Source organism: Brienomyrus brachyistius, chromosome 10 (assembly GCF_023856365.1).
Source record: "Brienomyrus brachyistius isolate T26 chromosome 10, BBRACH_0.4, whole genome shotgun sequence".
Lineage (NCBI taxonomy): Eukaryota > Metazoa > Chordata > Actinopteri > Osteoglossiformes > Mormyridae > Brienomyrus > Brienomyrus brachyistius.
In genome coordinates this window covers 29,404,993-29,424,710 of record NC_064542.1, presented here as the reverse complement: position 1 = coordinate 29,424,710, position 19,718 = coordinate 29,404,993, and the positions used below count along the sequence as shown (strand labels likewise).

The following is a 19,718-nucleotide window of genomic DNA, read 5'->3' as shown; positions in this document are numbered from 1 at the left end:
AGTGCCACATCCCAACACGGCACCATTATCTCCAGCTCTCCAGCCGTGCTTCCCGAAATCATTAAGAAACATGGGGTTTGGGTGTGGGGGGGGGGGGGGGGGGGCTTATCTCCCTACAAATCAGACACAGGAATCTCGGTACCCTTCAGTAGCCATCATCAGGCCAGGTTCAAGAACACAGCCGCTAGTTAGTGGGTGGGGGGTCGTTCTGTCGCTGCATGCTGACAATAAATGCTGGCCAATGCATGTGCATTAAAGGAGAAGCATGCATTACATGAGGGAAACACACCGGCAGAATTCCCAAGCGGGCCGTCTATCAGCGGGAGCGATAGGCAGCCCCCCTGGAATGGCCTGCATATTCGCATGCAGTCTCCTGCGATTTCGCCCTGGGCAGCCCAGCTTACGGCATACCCTCCCCACCTTCAAGACTCGAGATGCGAGGGTTTGTCATGCGCGCGGTAAACACTTCAGTCACACCATGCAAGGAAAATCTTACTCTGCTTATCACATCGGGCGGAGTGACGGAGATGCACATCCCGAATGCAACCGTGGCGCAATGCATAACAAGCAATGTAAAGAGCAGTGTGACCCGACCTGCCACCTGTAAAAAGCCCCCCCCCCCCCGCCCGCCCATTCACCCCCACAGGTGGGTAGCTGAACCATACACACCACCACCACCCCCCACCCCACAGCCACGGTTCTGCTGGGTTGATGTACCTTGGACCAGTTGACCCTCTTCATTACCGTCTCCGGCTTGTAGGTCTTCTTGGGCTGGAGCCCGTAAGGTAGTTTGATGACAGCTGGAGCCAACGGTGGTGGAATTCCAGGACCCCCAAAAGGGGGCGGAGGTGGGGGTCCTCCCCCAGGTGGAGGTGGAGGCGGCGGTGGCCCGCAGCCCGGTGGAGGCGGAGGAGGAGGAGGGATCCCAGCAGGCATGGGGGGCGGCGGTGGGGGAGGAGGACAACCCCCTGGGGGTGGTGGAGGTGGGGGCGGAGGTGGGGGTGGGGCCAAACCACCAGGGGGCGGTGGTGGGGGGGGCACTCCAGCTCCAGCTCCAGCTGCTGCCTGGAAAATAAGACCGGCATGACAGAGCTTGGCCGACAATCAAGGTCGGTACCGGCAGAATTGGTACCAGAAGCTGGACAGCTGCCGTGTTGGGGGTCAAAGGTCACTTGAACAGACAGGCCACGCCCTTTACTGCATGGCTGCATGTGAAGCGGGAAGAAGGCCGATGTGACGATGCCCGAGGAGGCTCAGACACCCGGATCCCCCAACTGCTAGATTGCCAGATTTTCTCCAGTATCCTAAACGCGGCGGCCTATCACAAAAGAAGTCATTACAGAGGCGATGGGGGGAATTAAAGCATATTACTGGGGGGGGCGGCTGCCGCGGAAGAGGTATTCCTGCTTCTCTGACGGTTGCCGTCTCGATATGAAATGATCGCAAACAGCTCAATTAGAAATCCCACAGTATGGAGAGGCTCTGACCTTCACATGATTAGAAGCTAATCGCTTCGCTAACAAGTTATTACAAATCCTCACATCCTTTCCCGGCGTCAAACAAACACGAGCTTCGCATTTCACAGACAATCTCCCCCCCCCACCCCCCACCCCCCAGAGCCGTCTTGATTGTATAGCGAGATTCCAGTCAACAGGTTTCCACCAGCTGCAGGCACGGTTAGATCTGGAAAACTGGGGGGGGGGGTGTTAAGAGCCAGGACCCCCCATGCCCCCAAGGACCTCCCCCACCCCAAGCCCATTATCAAAGGAACAGGAGTCGATCATCTCTGCATCTCCCTGACCTGTTCATGTTAATGTGGTGGCCAGTAATCGGCCCATAAATCGAGTGGTCCCCCCCCCCCGTCCATCCCTGGACCCGACCCTTCAGAACCAGCATCCCCAGGACCCCGAGCTCCCACCCACCCCTGAGCCCATTATCAAAGGAACGGTGAGGTTGCTCGTATCCCGCCTCCTCTCCCCCACCATGGCACATAGCTTGGGAAGGGTTGGACAACCAGACTGGCAGCGGCCCAGTTAATTGGGCCTAGTCGTGTAATTAAACCTTGGGGCATCGGCTCTAATGAGAAGCCCGGAACATTCCGCGGCAGTTTACAAACAACGGCCTCTTCGTGTCAGCGGCAAGGGCGGGGCAGGGACACAGCTGGAACCCCTGGCCGAGGGTGGGGTGACGTCTGCAGTGTAGTAGGCATCTGTCACACCATCATTCGCATGCGTTAGTGAGTGGGGGGGGGAGTGGTTAGGCAAACACTGGCCACGATGCTGAAAGAGACAGGAAGGCTACCCACCTGGCCCTGAGAGTCGCTGATCAGCCTCTGAGCCTCTTTTAGCTTGTCCCTTTCGCTAGATAGCTGGGGGGCAGCACAGGGAGAGACAGACAGACAGGCACAGAGAGGCAGACAGGTATGTGTGTTAGTTAGGACAGAGACAAGACAGATAGACACATACACACATCTTAGTCAAGCACCGCAAGCAAGCAGGTCAGCAGATCAAACTTCCTGATAGGCTCCCTCACATCACCACCTGACAGACACATCGCAGACACACCCCGCTCCTGGGGTCCCTCATTATACACTCTGGCACAGGATAGCGAGACAGCGATACTGACGATAACAGCGCAGGGGTAACTGCGGTGCACTGCAGCGAGCGGACAGGAACCGGCTTCGCCAGCGCACCGCTCCATCCGTCGCATAATGAGGCACACATTGTTCCGGGACTGACGTTGAGTCACGAAGAAATCAAATATTTATGGGAGCCGAGGTCTTGGAGGAGCTGGACTAGGGGAGCCATTTCCCCTGAGCGGTCCGGGGGCAGGCGGACCAGACCAGGACTTATGCAGGGGTTTTAGGTGGACCGAAAATGCTAAATTCCCAGTAATTAAGACTATGGAAATCAGCGAGATAGTAAATGTCTCCCAAATAAGAACTGTGAAAGGAAGTTGTGCAGGGGTGATTACGGAAATCTCAGAGTCTTGAGTCGCATTTAACTGGGACAGACCCACGTGCAGCCACGACGACATCCCGCTCGTCCGCGGGCTCGCTGAAGGAGGCGTACGGGACGAGGCCTTCATGGGAGACGGTCACCACTCCGTGACAGAAAGCTGTCCGCATGTGAAGGAACTTCATCCAGCTGCGTTTTTTCCATAAACTTTGATTTCTCTCAGAATGACCCTCACTTCAGCGCGGGTTAAGTGGAAAATACAAGTTTGAGGTAAACTCCTAATATCGTAACACATGCGAGAGAATCTCGGCACAAACATTGCCGACGCGGGCAGAACCGCAGAGCATATTTATTCCAAGGGCCTGGGACTGGGACCATTAAATATTAACCAGGGATAACGGAATCGGGGACCAATTAGGAACTTGCTTTCTGCACAGGGAAAAGGAAGCGGAAAGTTCAAAGGTATAACGCTTGTACCTTTTCCCCAACCGTTGCTGGAGTCAAAGCTAACTGCGAATGTACATCTTAGCTGTGGCTCACGCATGCAACAGCTCCCCCCCCCAAACAAAAAATCAGGCAGAAGGCTCTGGATAGAGGCAAGGGGTCTAGTTAGGAAGGCAGGAGGAGAGCATGTGTTCCCGCTGTCACACACTGGGAACAGATGGCTACCGTAACGTTAACAAGTATCACCGGGAGGAGAAGAGAGGAGAGGAGAGGAGCGGTGGGAGACCCCAGTGAGGAGGCCACAGCCCCCGCTTGCCAGGCCCGTGTGGGGGCACCTTGGGAAATCTGACATCAGACAAGCCTGAGTCTGGTCCTACTCCTGCGGGATTCAGGCCTTCATTTGGGTCAGGGGTACGAGTCTGCAGGGAATAACCCTCGGATGGCAGCATGGAGAACTCCAAAACCTGGGGAGCCGTCCGAAAGCTGGAGCAGATCCAGGCAAGTCAAAAGAAAAGGGGACGATAACATCTCTTTTTCAAATATTTTGGGATGCATGATCAGGAAGGAGAATCCCTTCGAACGGCTGACGCCTAAGACCTTACGGCAGGAGACAGGAAACGACATGGCCATGATGTCATTCGAACCTATGACACCGGCATCTGGTGGAGGCTACTGGGCCCAGCGATGGTGGGTGGAGACCCAGAACAGGACAGATAGACGCTTCAAATCAGATGGGATCACAGGGAGTTAATGTGTAAAAGCAGAAAACCCCATTCAGTGATGGATCAGCTTAGGGGGGGACAGGCGGGGGGGGGCGCATACCAGTTTTTATTAAATTCAATAAGCCGAGTGTCAATCCATTCAGTTGTCTCTGGGCAGCTTCAAAGTGCTCAGAATTGGCTTATGGAGGAGCTCACTGACAGCAGTCATAAGAGAGGGAAAAAATAAAATGCTAATTCGGAGACATAGCAGAAATTCACAAACATAATGCCGCACCTCCCCACTTCCGAGACGCCGCGGCTCTGAGCATATTACACTACTGAGAAGTAATTCAAATGTATCTAGGCCGGCATTTTAAGGGGGAAATTGGCACTTTATTAAATTAAATAATCGCAGGCGCCCAAAAATAGCCACTTAGAGCAGTTAGACATTTGTTGTTAAGAGTCAAAAGGTTTCAGCTTGACTGAATTAGGCAATTCTTTCTCCTAGCAACCATGCGTATTTCGAATTTTCCCGGAGAGAGTGCGGGGATAGGCGGATACATCCACAGAGCTGCTATAATTGGCTGCCTTGTCTCCAGTTCAGCCTTAATAATAAATAATAATGTCGCAAGACAAATAAAATGCAACAACGTAGGGTGCCGGGATGAGTTTTTGTTCCCGGTACAGGCTGGTGCCAGGTCATCGTAATTCCACCGAACATAAACGGTGCTGCTTTTCTATCCCTGCATCTGAGCACTGCTGACAAATAACAAATAACCACTAAGACGTAAAAACAATAGGAAAACAAAGGAAAGCCTGCATGACATAAAAGAGCAATCGACAGCGTAAGTGGGAGTGATATTTCCAGTCGGAGCCGGTGACGGAACACCCCGGGGCCCCGGCAGGCGTGTTCCACCCCAGCATCCCTGTCCTGTTACCTGGGTTTGCAGAGCATGGATCTGCACCTCCATCTCCTTAATCTTCTCCTCCTGCTTCCGGAGCTCAGCCTGAGCTTCCTGCCGGGCGCTGAACTCCTCATCGAACTGCAGGCAGGAACCGAAGATTGGCCAGTGAGAATGGAGGCAGGTCCGGCAACAATGTGACTACGGGGAGACCCCACACAGGCCGCCGCTCCCCTTCATGCAGTCTCAGCATGAGTCACAGTAACCCCGAGGCCTAGATACACCTAGAACCTCCACTAGCATGACGGTAGACCCTCAGGAACAGAAGCAACTCTTTCTACCCAGCAGAGCCAAAAAGCCACTTTAACCTCCTCAGTGTCTCCCTGCTTTTCAGCAGTATGCGCTGGTGCAAAGAAACATAAATCAATGCGGTTAAAAAGTTAAAAATCTTCCCATATAAGAAGCTCAGAAAGGCAGCTTGTGAGAACTCCCCCCCCACCCGTATTGGTGATGCCGATTGGCTCACTGCAAGATCCGAGAAGCTTGGAGACGGGCAGCGATCAATAGCCATCCGGAAACTCTGCTGCCACGTTCTCTGGAGATTAGGTGGGGCCTGCAGGGGTGTGGCGAGGCAGAGTGGGGTGGGACTCACCTTCTTGGAAAACTCCAGGGCCTTCTGTTCGCTCTCTTCGACTTTGGTCTTATCCACACACTGATCTGTGGTCTTATCCACACACTGATCTGTGGAGACACACACACACACACACACACACACACACACACACAGAGCAGAGGAATTTTTTTTTTAGTGATCAACTGTCATTGTTGACACGCCACAGCACACAACAACGAAATGTGCATTTAACCCATATATGACAATATGACATAGCAGGGGGCAGCTAATTCAGTGCCCAGGGAGCAGCGCTTGGGGGCGGTACCTTGCTGGTCGGGGATTCAAACCGCTGCCCAATAAGAGTGAGTCACTCAGAGATATCAGAAGAAACAGACCAAAGGACCTTGCTTAGATGAAGCACATGGCTGGCAAGTCACAATGAAGCCCCTCCCACAATAAAAGGGTCGCCTTTGGGAGGTGCAAACCTAAAACACAGGCTGTGATTTGCTCATCTCTGCCTGATTAAAGCCAAGTGTGTGTTGTGTGTGTGTGTGTGTGGGGGGGGGGGGTGGTTTTCACCTGCAGCTGACCAAAGTCTCCACCACTCATCATTCTCAAGCGATTGTTGCCCCCCCCCCAACCAAAAGACGAGCATTAACGATAATGCATCATTTATTGCATAATTAGCACGGCTCATCCTATAAGCGCACCAGCTGCAGGTGCGGGTGTTCAGCCCAGGGTCTCGGGGGATGGCAGAAAGATAATGAGAGGCGTCGGGGGGGTGCTCAGACACTCAGTGCCCCCCCCCCCAGCCTGAACAGAATGACATTTCTGGGGCTTTCCATTTATCATGGTAGCATAAAACTGCTGCATGCAATGCTTTGTATGTGTGATGAGTGTACAAATAAGTATTTATACTGGTTATGAGAGCATATATAAAAGTGTGTGTGTGTGTGTGTGTGGGGGGGGCTTCAGCTCAGCCCCAACCAGCCTGCAGGCACCATAAAATTTCAAAACCACACCCCTATGAGAAAACTGGGAAGCAGTCTCACTAATCCCTGCTAATGCCGGAATTAATGGTTAAGGGAACATTAACACTGATTTGGGATCAGTCCATCTTTTTGGCGGATTGTGAGGATTTCTGGTCACCACCGCACAGTAACAAGGATGAACTGAAATTCAGAAGGCGAAGTGAGGGGAAGAGGACTGGCTCAAATCCCCCTCCCCCCACTGAAACGTACCAACGAGGTGGGGTGAAGTCGACATCCAGCCGTTCCCGGTAGCCAAAGTCGGGGGTCCATGCCGCTGCGGTGCAGTACTACCTGAGCCACACACTCCTCGATGATCTTGTAGTATTGCGGCCTAGAATGGAGATGGGTGGGGTCACAGTGGGCGTGGCCAATAGGATGCATCCACACCGCAGGCCTGTGGCACTTTACTAGCGTACTTGTCAACCCTCCCCCCCAAAAAAAAAATTATAATTTCCACATCATTACTGTCCCAATTTATGCCTCCTTCCCAGTATCGGCACCCACCCCTTATTTCGGCGAGACGTCCCATCAAACTGTGAAATGACGGCAGGCGGACTGGGACCTCGTCTGGCCAAGGTGACGCCTTGCGCCGTCACGCAGAGAATTTGCAATCATCCTCGGAAATTACAGGTGGCCCACGGAAACGGCCCAGGGACAACAACGTGCTCCGGGTTGTAATTAAAAGCAACACAAACACAAAAACAATTCAGGCAAAAAAAAAAAACAAACGGAAAGGAATGCAGACGGCGGCAGCAGCGATCTCACGGACCGCGCTGGCACCCGGCACGCTGGGCCCGAACCTTTTCCAGCTCAAAATGGTCGACTTTAATTGCGAGTGACATTTAGTGGATACAAAGTCAACCTCTGCTGAGTTATGGTGCCATCAAATAATCCTGGTCTCACCTTGAGAAATTCCAAGGAGATGCAATTTTAAAACCAGAACCCCGGGACCCCCCCCCCCCCCCCCCCCCCCCCCCCCCCCCCCCCCCCAGACAACCCACCCGCATTAAAGAGAGACACAATTTTTATGGTTCAGACCGATTCCTGGAATTACTTCCCAGCATCAAATCTTTGCCTAAGGTACTAAAAAAATCTGTCACTTGTAGTCCACAGACCGCGCAGATTTCACAACCTGAAAATTATTATTTTCGTTTATTTTATTGTTCGCAGGGGTATATATGCATAACACCCCCGCCACACCCCTCACGGTTTCCATCACAGACAGCCGACAGAAATCTGTCAGCATGGAGCAGCTGTACATCTGGGGCTGGAATAAGACCTGAATGGGCTGTGGGATGGTGGGTGGGGCAGGAATCTGGGTAAAGTGGGGGAGGCAGGGTGGGGCAGGGGGGGTTTTCTGAAAGGCACCCCAGTCATCAGAGCCTCTAAACTTGGATCTGGAAACAGAACTGCTGCTCGAAAGCTCTCCAGATCTACCCCTCTCCAACCTCGCCCCCCCCCCCCCTAAAAAAACCCAGAATTCAGTTGGGGCCCTTTTCTCCAAGCTACCCAAGAGGCAACCAGGAACTTCCCATGAATTTCAGATGAAATTCAGAGGACACTGTGAAAAAGCAGCGGCAAGAAGCTAAATGGGCAACATAACCTTATGATGTAAAAGGAACCTTACAGGGAGACCCCCAGGGCAATAGGAATATTATCGGACAAGGGGAACCTCCGAGGTAACAGGAACCTCCGGAAGTGATGGGATCCTTATGGGGCAACGGGAACCTCTGGGGTGATGGAATCCTTATGGGGTAAAGGGAACCTCTGGGGTAAAGGATCCTTATGAGGTAACTGGAACTTCCGGGGGGTGAAGGGATCCTTATGGGGCAATGGGGACTTCTGGGGTGAAAGGATCCTTATAGGGCAACAGGAACTTCCAGGGTGAAGGGATAGTTATGGGGCAACGGGAACTTCCGGGGTGAAGGGTACCTCATGGTGAGGGAAACCTTATAGGGTGAGAGGTGCTGCTGTGGTCTAACTCTGCTCTCGCTGCGATCTGGGTAGCTTGCAGGACGATTGGGCAGGCTGCACTTACCATATACCACAGGTCGCATTTACAGTCGCCGTACTGAGCACACGTGGGTGACACTCACAGAGCAGACACTCGGGGGAAAAATCACCAATGTTATGGGCTGTGACAAAATGTCACCAAACACATCAAAAACACACAAAATCCGCATCCCTGCAACAGCCCCCCAGGAAATTTCAGGCCCAGAAAGTAGAAATCCAGTCTAAGATTTTACTTCAACCAAGCAGCTGCGTCCTCTGTGTCTGTGACTCTTTATACTCAAATGGTTGGTTGAAAACAAAATCTTGGACTGGATGTTTACTTTCTGGACATGAAATTTCCACCTCTGTCGGATGGATGGATGGATGGATGGATGGATGGATGCTGCCAGGTGAACACCTTCTGGCCTGTTCCATCTTCACCGTTCCCTGCCTGTTCTCTGCAGTGGCAGCAATCACTGCTCAGAAACTGTTTAACCAGCGGTTTCCATCTCATTCTCCCTCAGATTGTTTTATTTTAAATTTTAAACGGTTACCATTAGCTGCCGCTGCCACGGAGTGTCTGGGCTTAAGCTGTGGTCTCCCTGACATCCTGCGAAGGCATTTCCTCTAACGCTAAATTGTCTCTGACATTAGTACCTGTCCTTAGAGAGGTGTCCTTAGAGAGAGCCGTTTAACATAAGTACTACTTCACATTTGGCAGGGGGTGACGGTATGCGCATATTTACTGACACCCTTTTTTACATGCGCGCGCGCACCACACACACACACACACACACACACACACACACACACACACACAGTAGAATGAGGTTATACACAGTTTTCATAGGTACATCTTCCAAAAGGGGGGAGCTACTCGTGGCTGTCATGGACACACATGAAATTATTACCTCAATAAGAACAGCCCCCCAACCCCCCAAGCCAGCAACGTTCCATGGACGCAGATAATAGCAACTTGGTGTCTGACCCAGAACTGTCACACGGCACCAGAAGAGGCAGGGCCTCAGAACCACCACCACCCCCCCCCCCACCCCCGCCACAAACTGCCCCCATTCCTTCTCCCCAGTGGGGCATGATGTCAATTACTTGTATTATACTTATCACTACGCTATTTTTTGCTGATGTTTAGCGTATTGGCTAACATGCTAGCAACATGCCCCCCCCGCCTCCGAAGCCTATAGACAAGGTATTGTACCCCTCCCCAAAGATCTTGGGGGGTCCTCTCTCTTTCGAAGGCTACAGAGGCGAACCCAGAAACCCGTTTTTTAAATTCGAACATAGAAGGATCGGTGGCGTCAAAGCGTCTTCGTGTGCAACCGATGGTGGCGGCGGGCAGAGCAAAACTGGCAGGCCTGGTGGAGGTGTGTGCAACGCTCACCCACGACAGCACCGGGGATGTATCTTTCAGAAGCGCATGTTTAATAACAGCATGTATTTTTAACGACCGTCCGCAGCGATCCCTCGCCCCACTGGAGACGAGCCAGCTGGCTAACGTGCGAAGGCCCAGTTTGTCCAACCGGCTGATGGATTATTCATTACGCAAAGCGGACAGCAACAATGCCCCCCCTCCCCACACCCGCAACCCCTGCACCCCTCCAAAAATCCCCATCCAAACCCATTCCTGCACACGCCCTCCCCGCCTTGAATATTTTATTTGCACAAAAAGTCTGAAATTTCATGCATTTGCCATACCGAGGGGGGGGGGGTGACATGCGGGTTGGCGTGAGCTCTCAGATGGGTGTGGGATCGGTAACCCCGTTCCACACCCCCCCCTTTTGGCCTAGAGGAACTTTCGCTTCGCACTCAGAGAGCCATTTTGATTTAGGAAGATGTGCAGTGGTGAAAAGTTGGACTGCTGGACCACGTGTGCTCCCCCCACTCTCCACACCTGTCAGCTCTACATCGGGGGAGGGGGCCTCACCTGATGTAGTAGTCATTCCGGATGAGCAGGAGGTGCTGCAGGATCGACAGCAGGTAGTTCTCGGAGGCCGTGTCCTTCACCATGTTGGAGAGCAGGTGGTACACTTCGCTCATGTCGGTGCGGAAGGGGTTAAGGAGAAAAGCCGGAAAGAGCTCAGGCACACGGACGCCGGGGTTCCAGCGGAGGCTGCACACACACTCTCTGCAGGTGGGCGCCATATATACCCCTTCAGGAGAACATGTCCAAATACAATCGCGTCTCTTCTCTTTTTAGAAAGCCCTGTGTCCTGCGAGCTCAGGAAGCGCAGGTGGGGTGTCAGCATGACGAGGCCCGAGAAAACACATGAAGACACGCGTCGTCCTAGCACTCTCGCACCCGGGGCCGACCGCCGCCGGGCCCAAGTCTCCCATGTCAGGAGACGTGTAGGGGATGAAGGGAAGCTCCGACTCTCCAGTAAAAGCAACCACATCCGGACAGGGCCTCTGCAAATCGGGCTCGTCACGCCGACGGGATTCCCGGAGATGACGGCTGAACGTGGAGGAAACACACAGCAGGGGATGATGTGCTAGAAGCAGGACACACAGAGCAGGTGGGACCAGAACCAACCCCAGCTGTGAAACCGAACTGGGACCATCCCCAGCCATGAAAGAAAACCAGAACTATCCTCAGCTATGAAGCCAACCCCTGAAGCATACTAACTCCAAATCTCCAAAGCCTCTAACCTCTCCAGCCACATCACCAGACTGGATTTCCAGAAATATTCAGTTACATCTGACCCATTCGTAACTGTGCCCTAATGGTGACATCTTAATAAAGCTTCAAGCAAGATCGTTCCTGGCCCAAAGCCGTAGAATGGACAGTAAGGATGTGATGGGTGTAACTGAACGGGTTCCTCTGCAAGACAGAATGGGCCGTGTGCAGAGGACCAACGGGAGAAGATCCGAGGGCCGAATCGCTGCTGGCGGGGGGCCGGGTTTGAAAGCCCAAATACACCTCCAGAACATCATCAGTGCCGACTGAACTTCCACCAGACCGTGAGACTTTGCAGTCTGTCCCGCAGGCTGTCAGTCAGCGACACACTGACCTCTGAACAGAGAGAACGCACCCAGCGGGGGTGCAGCCTTCAAAGCAGCAGAGGCATGCCCCCAGGACCACTCGCTGCCCCCGTGACACCGCCAGCGGATTTCACATGCAGTCCGTGTCGTATGAATCCGACAGGCCTCAAAGAGCTCATGATGAAGGTGTAACAGCTTTTAATGACCCCTTTTCCCAGCTGGGAGCTCATTCCTAAGACTAAAACAAACAAAAAGGGGGGGGGGGGGGGGGGGGGGGGGGGGGGAGCCGAATCTACCTGTCAGGTGGCACCTTCCAAAGAACCGGCACATTAATCAAACGGAAAATCCACAGGTTTGAATATTTAGACTGAGAATCATGAAAAATGCATCAGCTAGCCAAAGTGCTCAAAGTGCAGAAATCCATGTGAGCAGGACGCTGTTTATTTTACTTGCAACACGTATCGATTACACGCCTGAAAGACAGAAAATAGATAGAAAATAAATATCACTTTAAAATAGATAGAAAATAAATTGGGGAAAAATAGGAAGTGATTTTAAAAATAAAGATGCAGGTGGCTATTGAGTTTAGACACTTTTTGGGCTGTCGTACCTGCGACGTGGGGGGGCGGGGGGGGGCAGCCATTTACCTGGAAAACCACCAGGAAGGCGGAAACGGGGCCACCAACCAGAGGGACGTGTGAAGAGTTTATTGACGATGCCAACTTTTTTTTTTTTTATTCCTTTTTATTTAAGATTAGGCTTCAGGTGAGCCGGTATGATAAAGAGAAGCATATAACACGCATAACATGGTCTTCAGATAATGTGAATATGTGAAAAGAATATTTAAGAGGGTTTGGAGCCAAACAGTGGCAGGATTAGTTTGAATCATCAACCTAAAGTTGAAAGAAATAACAAAAACCTGTGAAGTACTCAGAAAATAAACAGCTAGCGGCAAAGATTCAAATTGGATGCAAGCTTGGCAGGAAAAAAAGGGTAATCTCAGACGGATGTTTGTCTTGTCTGAGAAGCAGGAGAGCTACGACTGAGCGAAGCCTCCTCTGCAAGGACGCGGAGCGGGGAGAGGGTCGGGAGGCGATGCAAGGCAGGGCATTCTGAAAGCCAATGGGCCGACTCGCTCTCGCTTGGTTCCGTTCACAGCATGACCGGATGCTTCTGATTGGCCGATTTGCTGGATGCCAGGAGAGCCTCAGCCCCGCCTTCTATCATCAGACGGAAGGTGGGAGATTTTAAGTCACGTGTCAATGGGGGCGTTTGGGGAAGCAAATGGGGGTTCTGGAAAAATGCAGATCTCAGAGCTGATGGAGATCGAGGATCTCCTACCAGGTCAAGGCCATGCCCCCCCCCCCCCCAACTGTAGGGACACAGGCGAACACCCCCCCCCCAAATCAATAACACAACTGCTCACTCTAATCCATCTGCCCGTTCCAGCGAGAAAAACCAAAGGAAGAAAATCCTGGGGAACAGCAGTGGCCTCCTTTCATTAGCATGAGCATCGTCAGTAATTAAGAGGCATCTTCTGCATCAAACTGCAACTGTAAACAAAGTCCTTAACCACTAATTGCCACTCCCCCATCAGGCCTAACGAGGGAGGTGCGGTTCGTTAGTGTGATGTGGCGGGGCGTACCTAAGAGAGTGCCCCCCCCCCCGGCATCTCTCAGAGATGAGATGGACCAAATAAGGTTCTTTAGCATTTTCTCTCCTTGGTTTCTGTTCTTCTATCAGGTTTTATAGTCACACAACTGACACACTGATGGGTTTTTCAGGCTCATGAATAAATAGGGATGGGGGGGGGGGGGTTCATCTGCTCCATCCCACGGCACCGCAGCCAATCGCTATTCATCACCACACAGGAGTCACCTCACTGACACCTGCATCCAGGCCGGGCTGGAGATGGGGTGGGGGTGCCCCCCCCCCCCCAGGCGTAAATATTCATGAGGCGGGTCCCATCGAGACGGCAGATGAGGTCAGGGGTCTAGAGCGGAAACATGTCTGACCCGCCCCACCCCCATCCCTAAGCACCTGTCACTCTCTTGGACGCGGGGGCGCAGAAAGGTCTCCTGCCTCGAGACACCGGAAGACGGAGGGGGGTCAGCGGGGAACATCTGTGTGGTGCCAACGCATGCAGCCGAGTGTCGGCTCCTACGGAGCTGTCCTGCCCGGAGACACATGCCGGATTATTCCAATGGCGTACCGGGTTGAGGGACCCAAACCTGGACCAGACGCACTCGGGACAGACCAACAGAAGACCGAGAACCTCAGACAGATTCTACTTCAGCCAGAAGGGCGAGGGGAGGAGCGAGGCTGCTGCAGATGCCGATCGTGCTTGACAATGGCTGGGTTTCCCAGCAACATCCGCATCTCTTAAAGCGTCAAGCACGCGCACACCTGCGTCGGTTCTGGAGGGATCGTGAACTTGCCGGTGCAAGTGTGACCGATGCGGGATCAGGACACAGGTGTCGGTCCCCTGTGACTCCTGGACTCAAAACGTGAACCCATTTTTAAGCTGGTGTCACTAGAATAGCCTGAATCTCAGAGTTGGAAAAATAGAATAAATACCAGGTTTATGAAACACCAGCGAGGTCATTTTTTACAGACAGTCAGGAGCAGGAGCAAGGGATTCTGGGAGGCTAGAGGAACCACACTACTGGACTAGCTCAGGAGGGAGGAGACCGTTTCTTGGGGCTGTGTATCGAGAGTCACTGAAGCCACTGGACTCATCGTTAGGGCCACCCTGCAGAATGGGGAATTTATCTCCGTCCCCAAGAAGAAAACATCAAAGGATATTCCATCTCGGCCCGGATGTCCTCCAGTCGGTGGGACAGCTCCAGGAAATCCTCGTCCTTGTTTTCGTTGAACACCTTCAGCTGGATGTCTAACTCCTCCGTCTCCTTCAGCTCCTGGCATTTCATGCGGGTGGAGGACAAGCCTGAGACCAGCAGCTCCCAGAACACAGAATGTCACGCATCTGGGGCTTTGGGGCAGACCATCCTTAAACATGGCCTCAATCTTTCTGCATGCTCTCCCTGGGGCAATTAACAGTGACATGGGAGATCGCCTCAAGCGGAAGGAGGCCTAATATAACTCCTCCCACTATCGAGGTGTGCTGAGCCAATCACAGCCAGCTATGGTCAACTGAAGCCTATCACAGGTGCCTGTATTCCTGCTCATGCTCTTGCGGCTGCCCGTCATCACACTGCGGCACAGGCTGGCTCTCTCTATCAGGACAGGCCCACCCAATGGTACAGCAGCAAGGAGGTGGAGCCAGAACACAGGAAGTTTATAGGATGAGCGCTGCATCTCCCCGATTATGCTGCCTGACGTGGATGGTAGAGTCACAGAGCGCCCCCCACCCCCAGTCCTCACCGGCAAGATCTTCTTTAGGCCACAGCGCAGGAACTCATTGCGGAGGTGGATGCGAAAGTCCAGATCATCCGGGGAAGTGAGCAGGGCATTGATCAGCTGCATGCACGCCACCTGCAGGAGACAGAAGGGACCAGGCTATTCACTTCCCACCCAAATCGCCTCACTGACTCTCTGAAAAGCTAAAACTTTCCACGGCGCCCAAGGTTAGTCACCTCAATTCTCTGCAGCTGTTTTTGTCGTGCTATTACAATATTGTACATGAATACGCAACATGCTCTTGCCAATATGGCGGTGCAAACCGGTTTCCTGTACAAAATTAACCTTTAAACCCTGTCTACCTAAAAACACGAGAATTGCTTAAATAAACTCACAAGTAACCGTGAATAAGCTATCTCCTAAAATTTTTGTAAAACCTGAAACCGCAATATTGGACATCCGTGATACTAGACAAAGGTCCAGACTACTTTTAGGCTTACGTTCCAGCCAGAACAGGGAAGGATATTTTAATATGCAGTCCAACGGCTGATACTGTAGGTAGTGGGAGAGCTGGATGCTTGTTTAATGGTTAATCTGAACAGAGTAAGAGTCAGGAATGGTCATGGTAGGGGATGGCTGGTGGTGTTGATAGGCTTTAACTGGCCCAATGGGGAAGCTTGCAATGATAGTGGGTCGCTGAGGGACCGTGATGGACAAGTGGAATGGGACGCAGGGTCGATGGGAGGGCAGGAATGTCCAGGATGGACATACAGAAGGCAGGTGTTATTAATCTCCAGTATAGTGGTAGCGGGGGCCCTGGGGTGTCATGTCCTCCTGGGTTTATGGGTCGGTTAAAGGGGGAGGTGGCACTCGGATGGTTCCCAAACGAGCCTCTGATTCACAGCAGCCCAGACGGGCATCACCTCCACGGGGCTCAGTCCCCCCAACCCACACTGACCCGTCAGAGCTGGTAGGACCAACTGGCCGTTGGGAAGGAAGGGTGCGCAGATTAATCCTCCCACTATGAAGGGTGCTGAGCCAATCAGGGCCAGCCGGGGTCAACTCAGGCCAATCACAGATGAGCACAATCCTTACATTTACGACCCCGCTGAAGAGCAGAACGAACTCAAGTGGGAAAGACTCTGTGACCAGGGTTAATCCGGGAGCCCGGAGCCGCCTGGAGGAAGAGCGAGGAAGGGGATGGCTCTGAGGAATGGGGGAGGGGGGGGGGGACCCAAGGGTTGCTGGGTGGGAAAATGAAAAAGACAGAGATATAAAACAGAAGGAAGGGACTGTGATGAATGTAAAGTCACCACAGGAGGCTTCTGATTGGCCCTGAGGATGGCAGAGCTGCTCCCTCTTTTGAAGATGGCGTGGAGTGGGGGGGGGGGGGAGGAGGACAGGGCCAGGAGTGACGTCCCGTGTTGCCAGACAACAGACAATGTAGGTCACCCAGTACATCTTAATACCCAGCAGTCATCCCCCTCCCTCCAACCAGGGCAGACGAGTTGACAATCGGAGACGTGGGATACAGTAAGGTGAGGTGGGGGCAGGGAAAGAGAGACGGACGACTGACAGGGCTGCCAGCCTCCAAGCCAGGCCGACGTGGCAAGACAGCGTGCGAGAAAAAGACCTTTGGGGAATAGCGGCACAGACAGGCCCCATTTTGTCCAACCGCTGCTTTTCACGTTTGCGGTTATTTATTTGAATTTTTTTCTGCTTCATAGCTGACCTGAGTTCCCACTGGGGGGGGGGCAGCGGTTCAGGCTTCGCGATTCACCTCTAACATGCGGCACTTTACAAGAGGGCGTGCGAGAGTGTGTTCCTGTGCCATGTGACGAGCCTGACCCAATCACGGCGCGACCCCAGCCACCCACCTGCAGCTGCTGTGCCTCATGGTTCTCCAGGCCCTCCACAATGCAGGCGAAGCGCTCTCGGTTGTTCCTCTCCGCCGCGATCGTCATGGCCTCCAGGATCTTATCGAGGCTGCGGGAGCACAGACAGCAGACAAGAACTGCGTTTTATTCACCTGTGAGTAGAGCCTTTCCTCCCAATCCTCTCCGGCACTTTCCCCAGTATCCGGCATCTTCATCGTTGCATGGAAGGTTTCTGAGGGCCAGTTAGTGGTCACCTTGACCAGCGTGGTGACAGGAGGATTGTGGGGGGGGGGGGGGGGGTCCAATTATAACCTGAGTGGTAACTGGGGGGGGGTAACAACCTGCCCTTTCCAAGCTGGGCTGTCCTGCAGGCAGGAGGGGCGAAGGGTAGAGGGGCAGCTTTATCGCGCCATCAGCTGACAGAGGCTGGGGCCTTTATCTGTGAGACGCAGAGAGCCACTAAGCGACAAAGACAGGAGGGACGTTTATCTCTGGTTGGCGTGTGCCATCCCTCCACTGGCCAAGTGTGCCCCACTCACTGGCACCACACCCACCCATGCCCAAACCCTGCAGGACAAAGAGCAGCCCCTGGATGAGCGTGTCCATTAAACCACTTACATGACCTACAATCTTCAGGCATTAATGTTGACGGAGCCTCATACGTTACTCTTACTGCGCTATCAGGCCCCACGAGGGCGTGTCTGTGTCACATGAAAACCAGGCATCTGGCTGGTGCCTGAACTTTGTCTCCAAGGGGCTAGATAAAGGCTAGCTGTCTCAAAACGGGGATAGCTAAAGGCTAGGCGTCCCCCAATGGGGCTAGCTAACGGCTAACCGTCCCCAATGGGGCTAGCTAACGGCTAGCCGTCCCCAAAGGGGCTAGCTAAAGGCTAGCTGTCTCAAAACGGGCTAGCTAAAGGCTAGGCGTCCCCAATGGGGCTAGCTAATGGCTAACCGTCCCAAAGGGGCTAACACCCATGTGGCTAATGACTTCCCGCTGAATTTGTTCAGTCAAAGCCCCGAGTCACTGGGTTTCAGCTTAGCAGCCTTTGTTATTCTGCTTCAGCACGAGGGGAGCAAAGACGAAAAGAAATTTCCCAGGACGCAATTTATAACCTGTCAACAGGGCCGTTTGTTCATAGCCAACAACGTTTAAAGGCGTCACAGAACCCAAGCACTGAAATGACACTGTGCTAAGCAGCAGAACTGGACACGAACCAAAGGCGCATGCCGTGACAGACTCCGAACCAGCACGAGTGAGCAGAGTCCGCCCCCTGGTGGACGGGGCCGGAAAGACACTCACATGTTCTCCTCGCCCACGATGCAGACGGCGGATAGGATCTTGACGATCTCCGTCATCATGCTGGTCTGCTTGACATCGATGGCTCTTGCCAAGAGCAGGAGGCTCCGCTCCGTCCCCAAGGATCTTTTGCAGGCCATACTGAAGGAGAATAACAAAGAAATAGGGAGAAAATGAGGGACAGGCACACCTCCGAGGTCACGTCACCCTCATTATCCTCACACAATCACAGCATCCACACCAAGAGAGGCCCGAACAGCAGCCTAAGGCCGGAGAGCTAGTCACTACCCTCCAAGGTTGTGTACAAAACAGAATTAGCAATATACTTTTGGGGGTTGGTGGGGGGGGGCGGGGGGGCAACGCGGTCACAAGGAGAAACAGAGCATGATGATGAATTAACGCAATTTAGGGCAGGGCAGCAGGGACTCGAACACTCTTTGGGCCGTAACTGTAAATCCGGGAAATACAGCCCTCCTTGTGACCCAAGTGCATTATGGGATATCACAATATCTGGGTTGATGCCGATTTAATTAAACAGCGAACCAAGGACTGTGCATTATTTAGGAAACGTTGACAAAACTCCTCCCAGTAAATGAGCAGTTCCAAGAGGGTAGCAGAGGCCATGCCCAGCAGCACGGCTTGGGGCCCCCCCAGGGGAGCTCAGGGATAGCCTGGGCTTAATCCCCCATGCGTCCAGTCTGTCCCCATCCAGAGCTGTCAGTCCAGAGGGGTTGAGCAACGTGAGCATTCCCCTACAAAGATTTGTGTACGCTTGCGGGTATACGTGTTTATACATTACGTTGGGAAGGCCAGTAAATCAAAAGAAAGTGCACTGAGATATACTGACTTTAGACTGTAGACATGGGAGGACAATGAGAGCACCCCCTGCTGGTGAGCCTGGAAACTTCACACCTGACTCAAGGTTGGGCCATAGCTGTTCCTGGAACACGCCACCCCCCAGTCCGGAGGATCACGTATGCGCACCGAGATGGACACCCCACCCCCACAGTGACCCAGACAGGTATGCATACAGACCTTGTTGTTCATGAAGGCCTTGAGACACTGGATAAGCTTGTGCTGGTTTTTCTTGTCAATGCTCTCTTGTCTGGTGGGGGGGAGATTGAGGTCAGGGATGACACAGCATGCTGTTCATGCACCACGCAACATAATAATCAGCACCCCCGCCACAACCCCCTGTTAAATGGGATCTTACTGTTTTTTATCCAGAAGCTTCTCCAGTGCGTCCAGCAGCAGGCCCAGGCCCTCATGGCCAAAGTTATTCACCCAGCTGGGGATGGGAACAGAAAGTGTGGTCAGCACACAGCCAGGGAGCCACCCCCCCCACGACCCCCACAGCGTCCAGGACTCCCCGCCAGCTGTTTGCTCGTCGGATGGAGCTTATATGGTCAGAAGACGGCAGCCACTTCCCTCAACTGTTGGGGGAAGGGAGGGGGGGGGGGGAAGACTGATTAATGGATATCTTACGTTTGAAAGGAACAAACGGGAGGCGGACGGGGTTGGGGGTGGGGGAGCATCTGCCTGCT

General features: G+C 53.1%; 1 protein-coding gene across 1 annotated transcript in view; it reads right to left on the bottom strand.

The window, feature by feature from the left end:
- diaph2 (diaphanous-related formin 2) overlaps positions 1–19,718 on the bottom strand; it is a 251,640-nt gene that overhangs the window by 150,520 nt on the left and 81,402 nt on the right. The window contains 14 exon segments of the mRNA XM_049027740.1: positions 718–1,065; positions 2,306–2,368; positions 5,041–5,145; positions 5,657–5,728; positions 6,855–6,911; positions 6,913–6,979; positions 10,583–10,699; positions 14,443–14,555; positions 15,022–15,132; positions 16,875–16,983; positions 18,178–18,287; positions 18,289–18,315; positions 19,210–19,279; positions 19,388–19,462. Coding sequence (XP_048883697.1) covers positions 718–1,065; positions 2,306–2,368; positions 5,041–5,145; positions 5,657–5,728; positions 6,855–6,911; positions 6,913–6,979; positions 10,583–10,699; positions 14,443–14,555; positions 15,022–15,132; positions 16,875–16,983; positions 18,178–18,287; positions 18,289–18,315; positions 19,210–19,279; positions 19,388–19,462 — 1,444 coding nt within the window.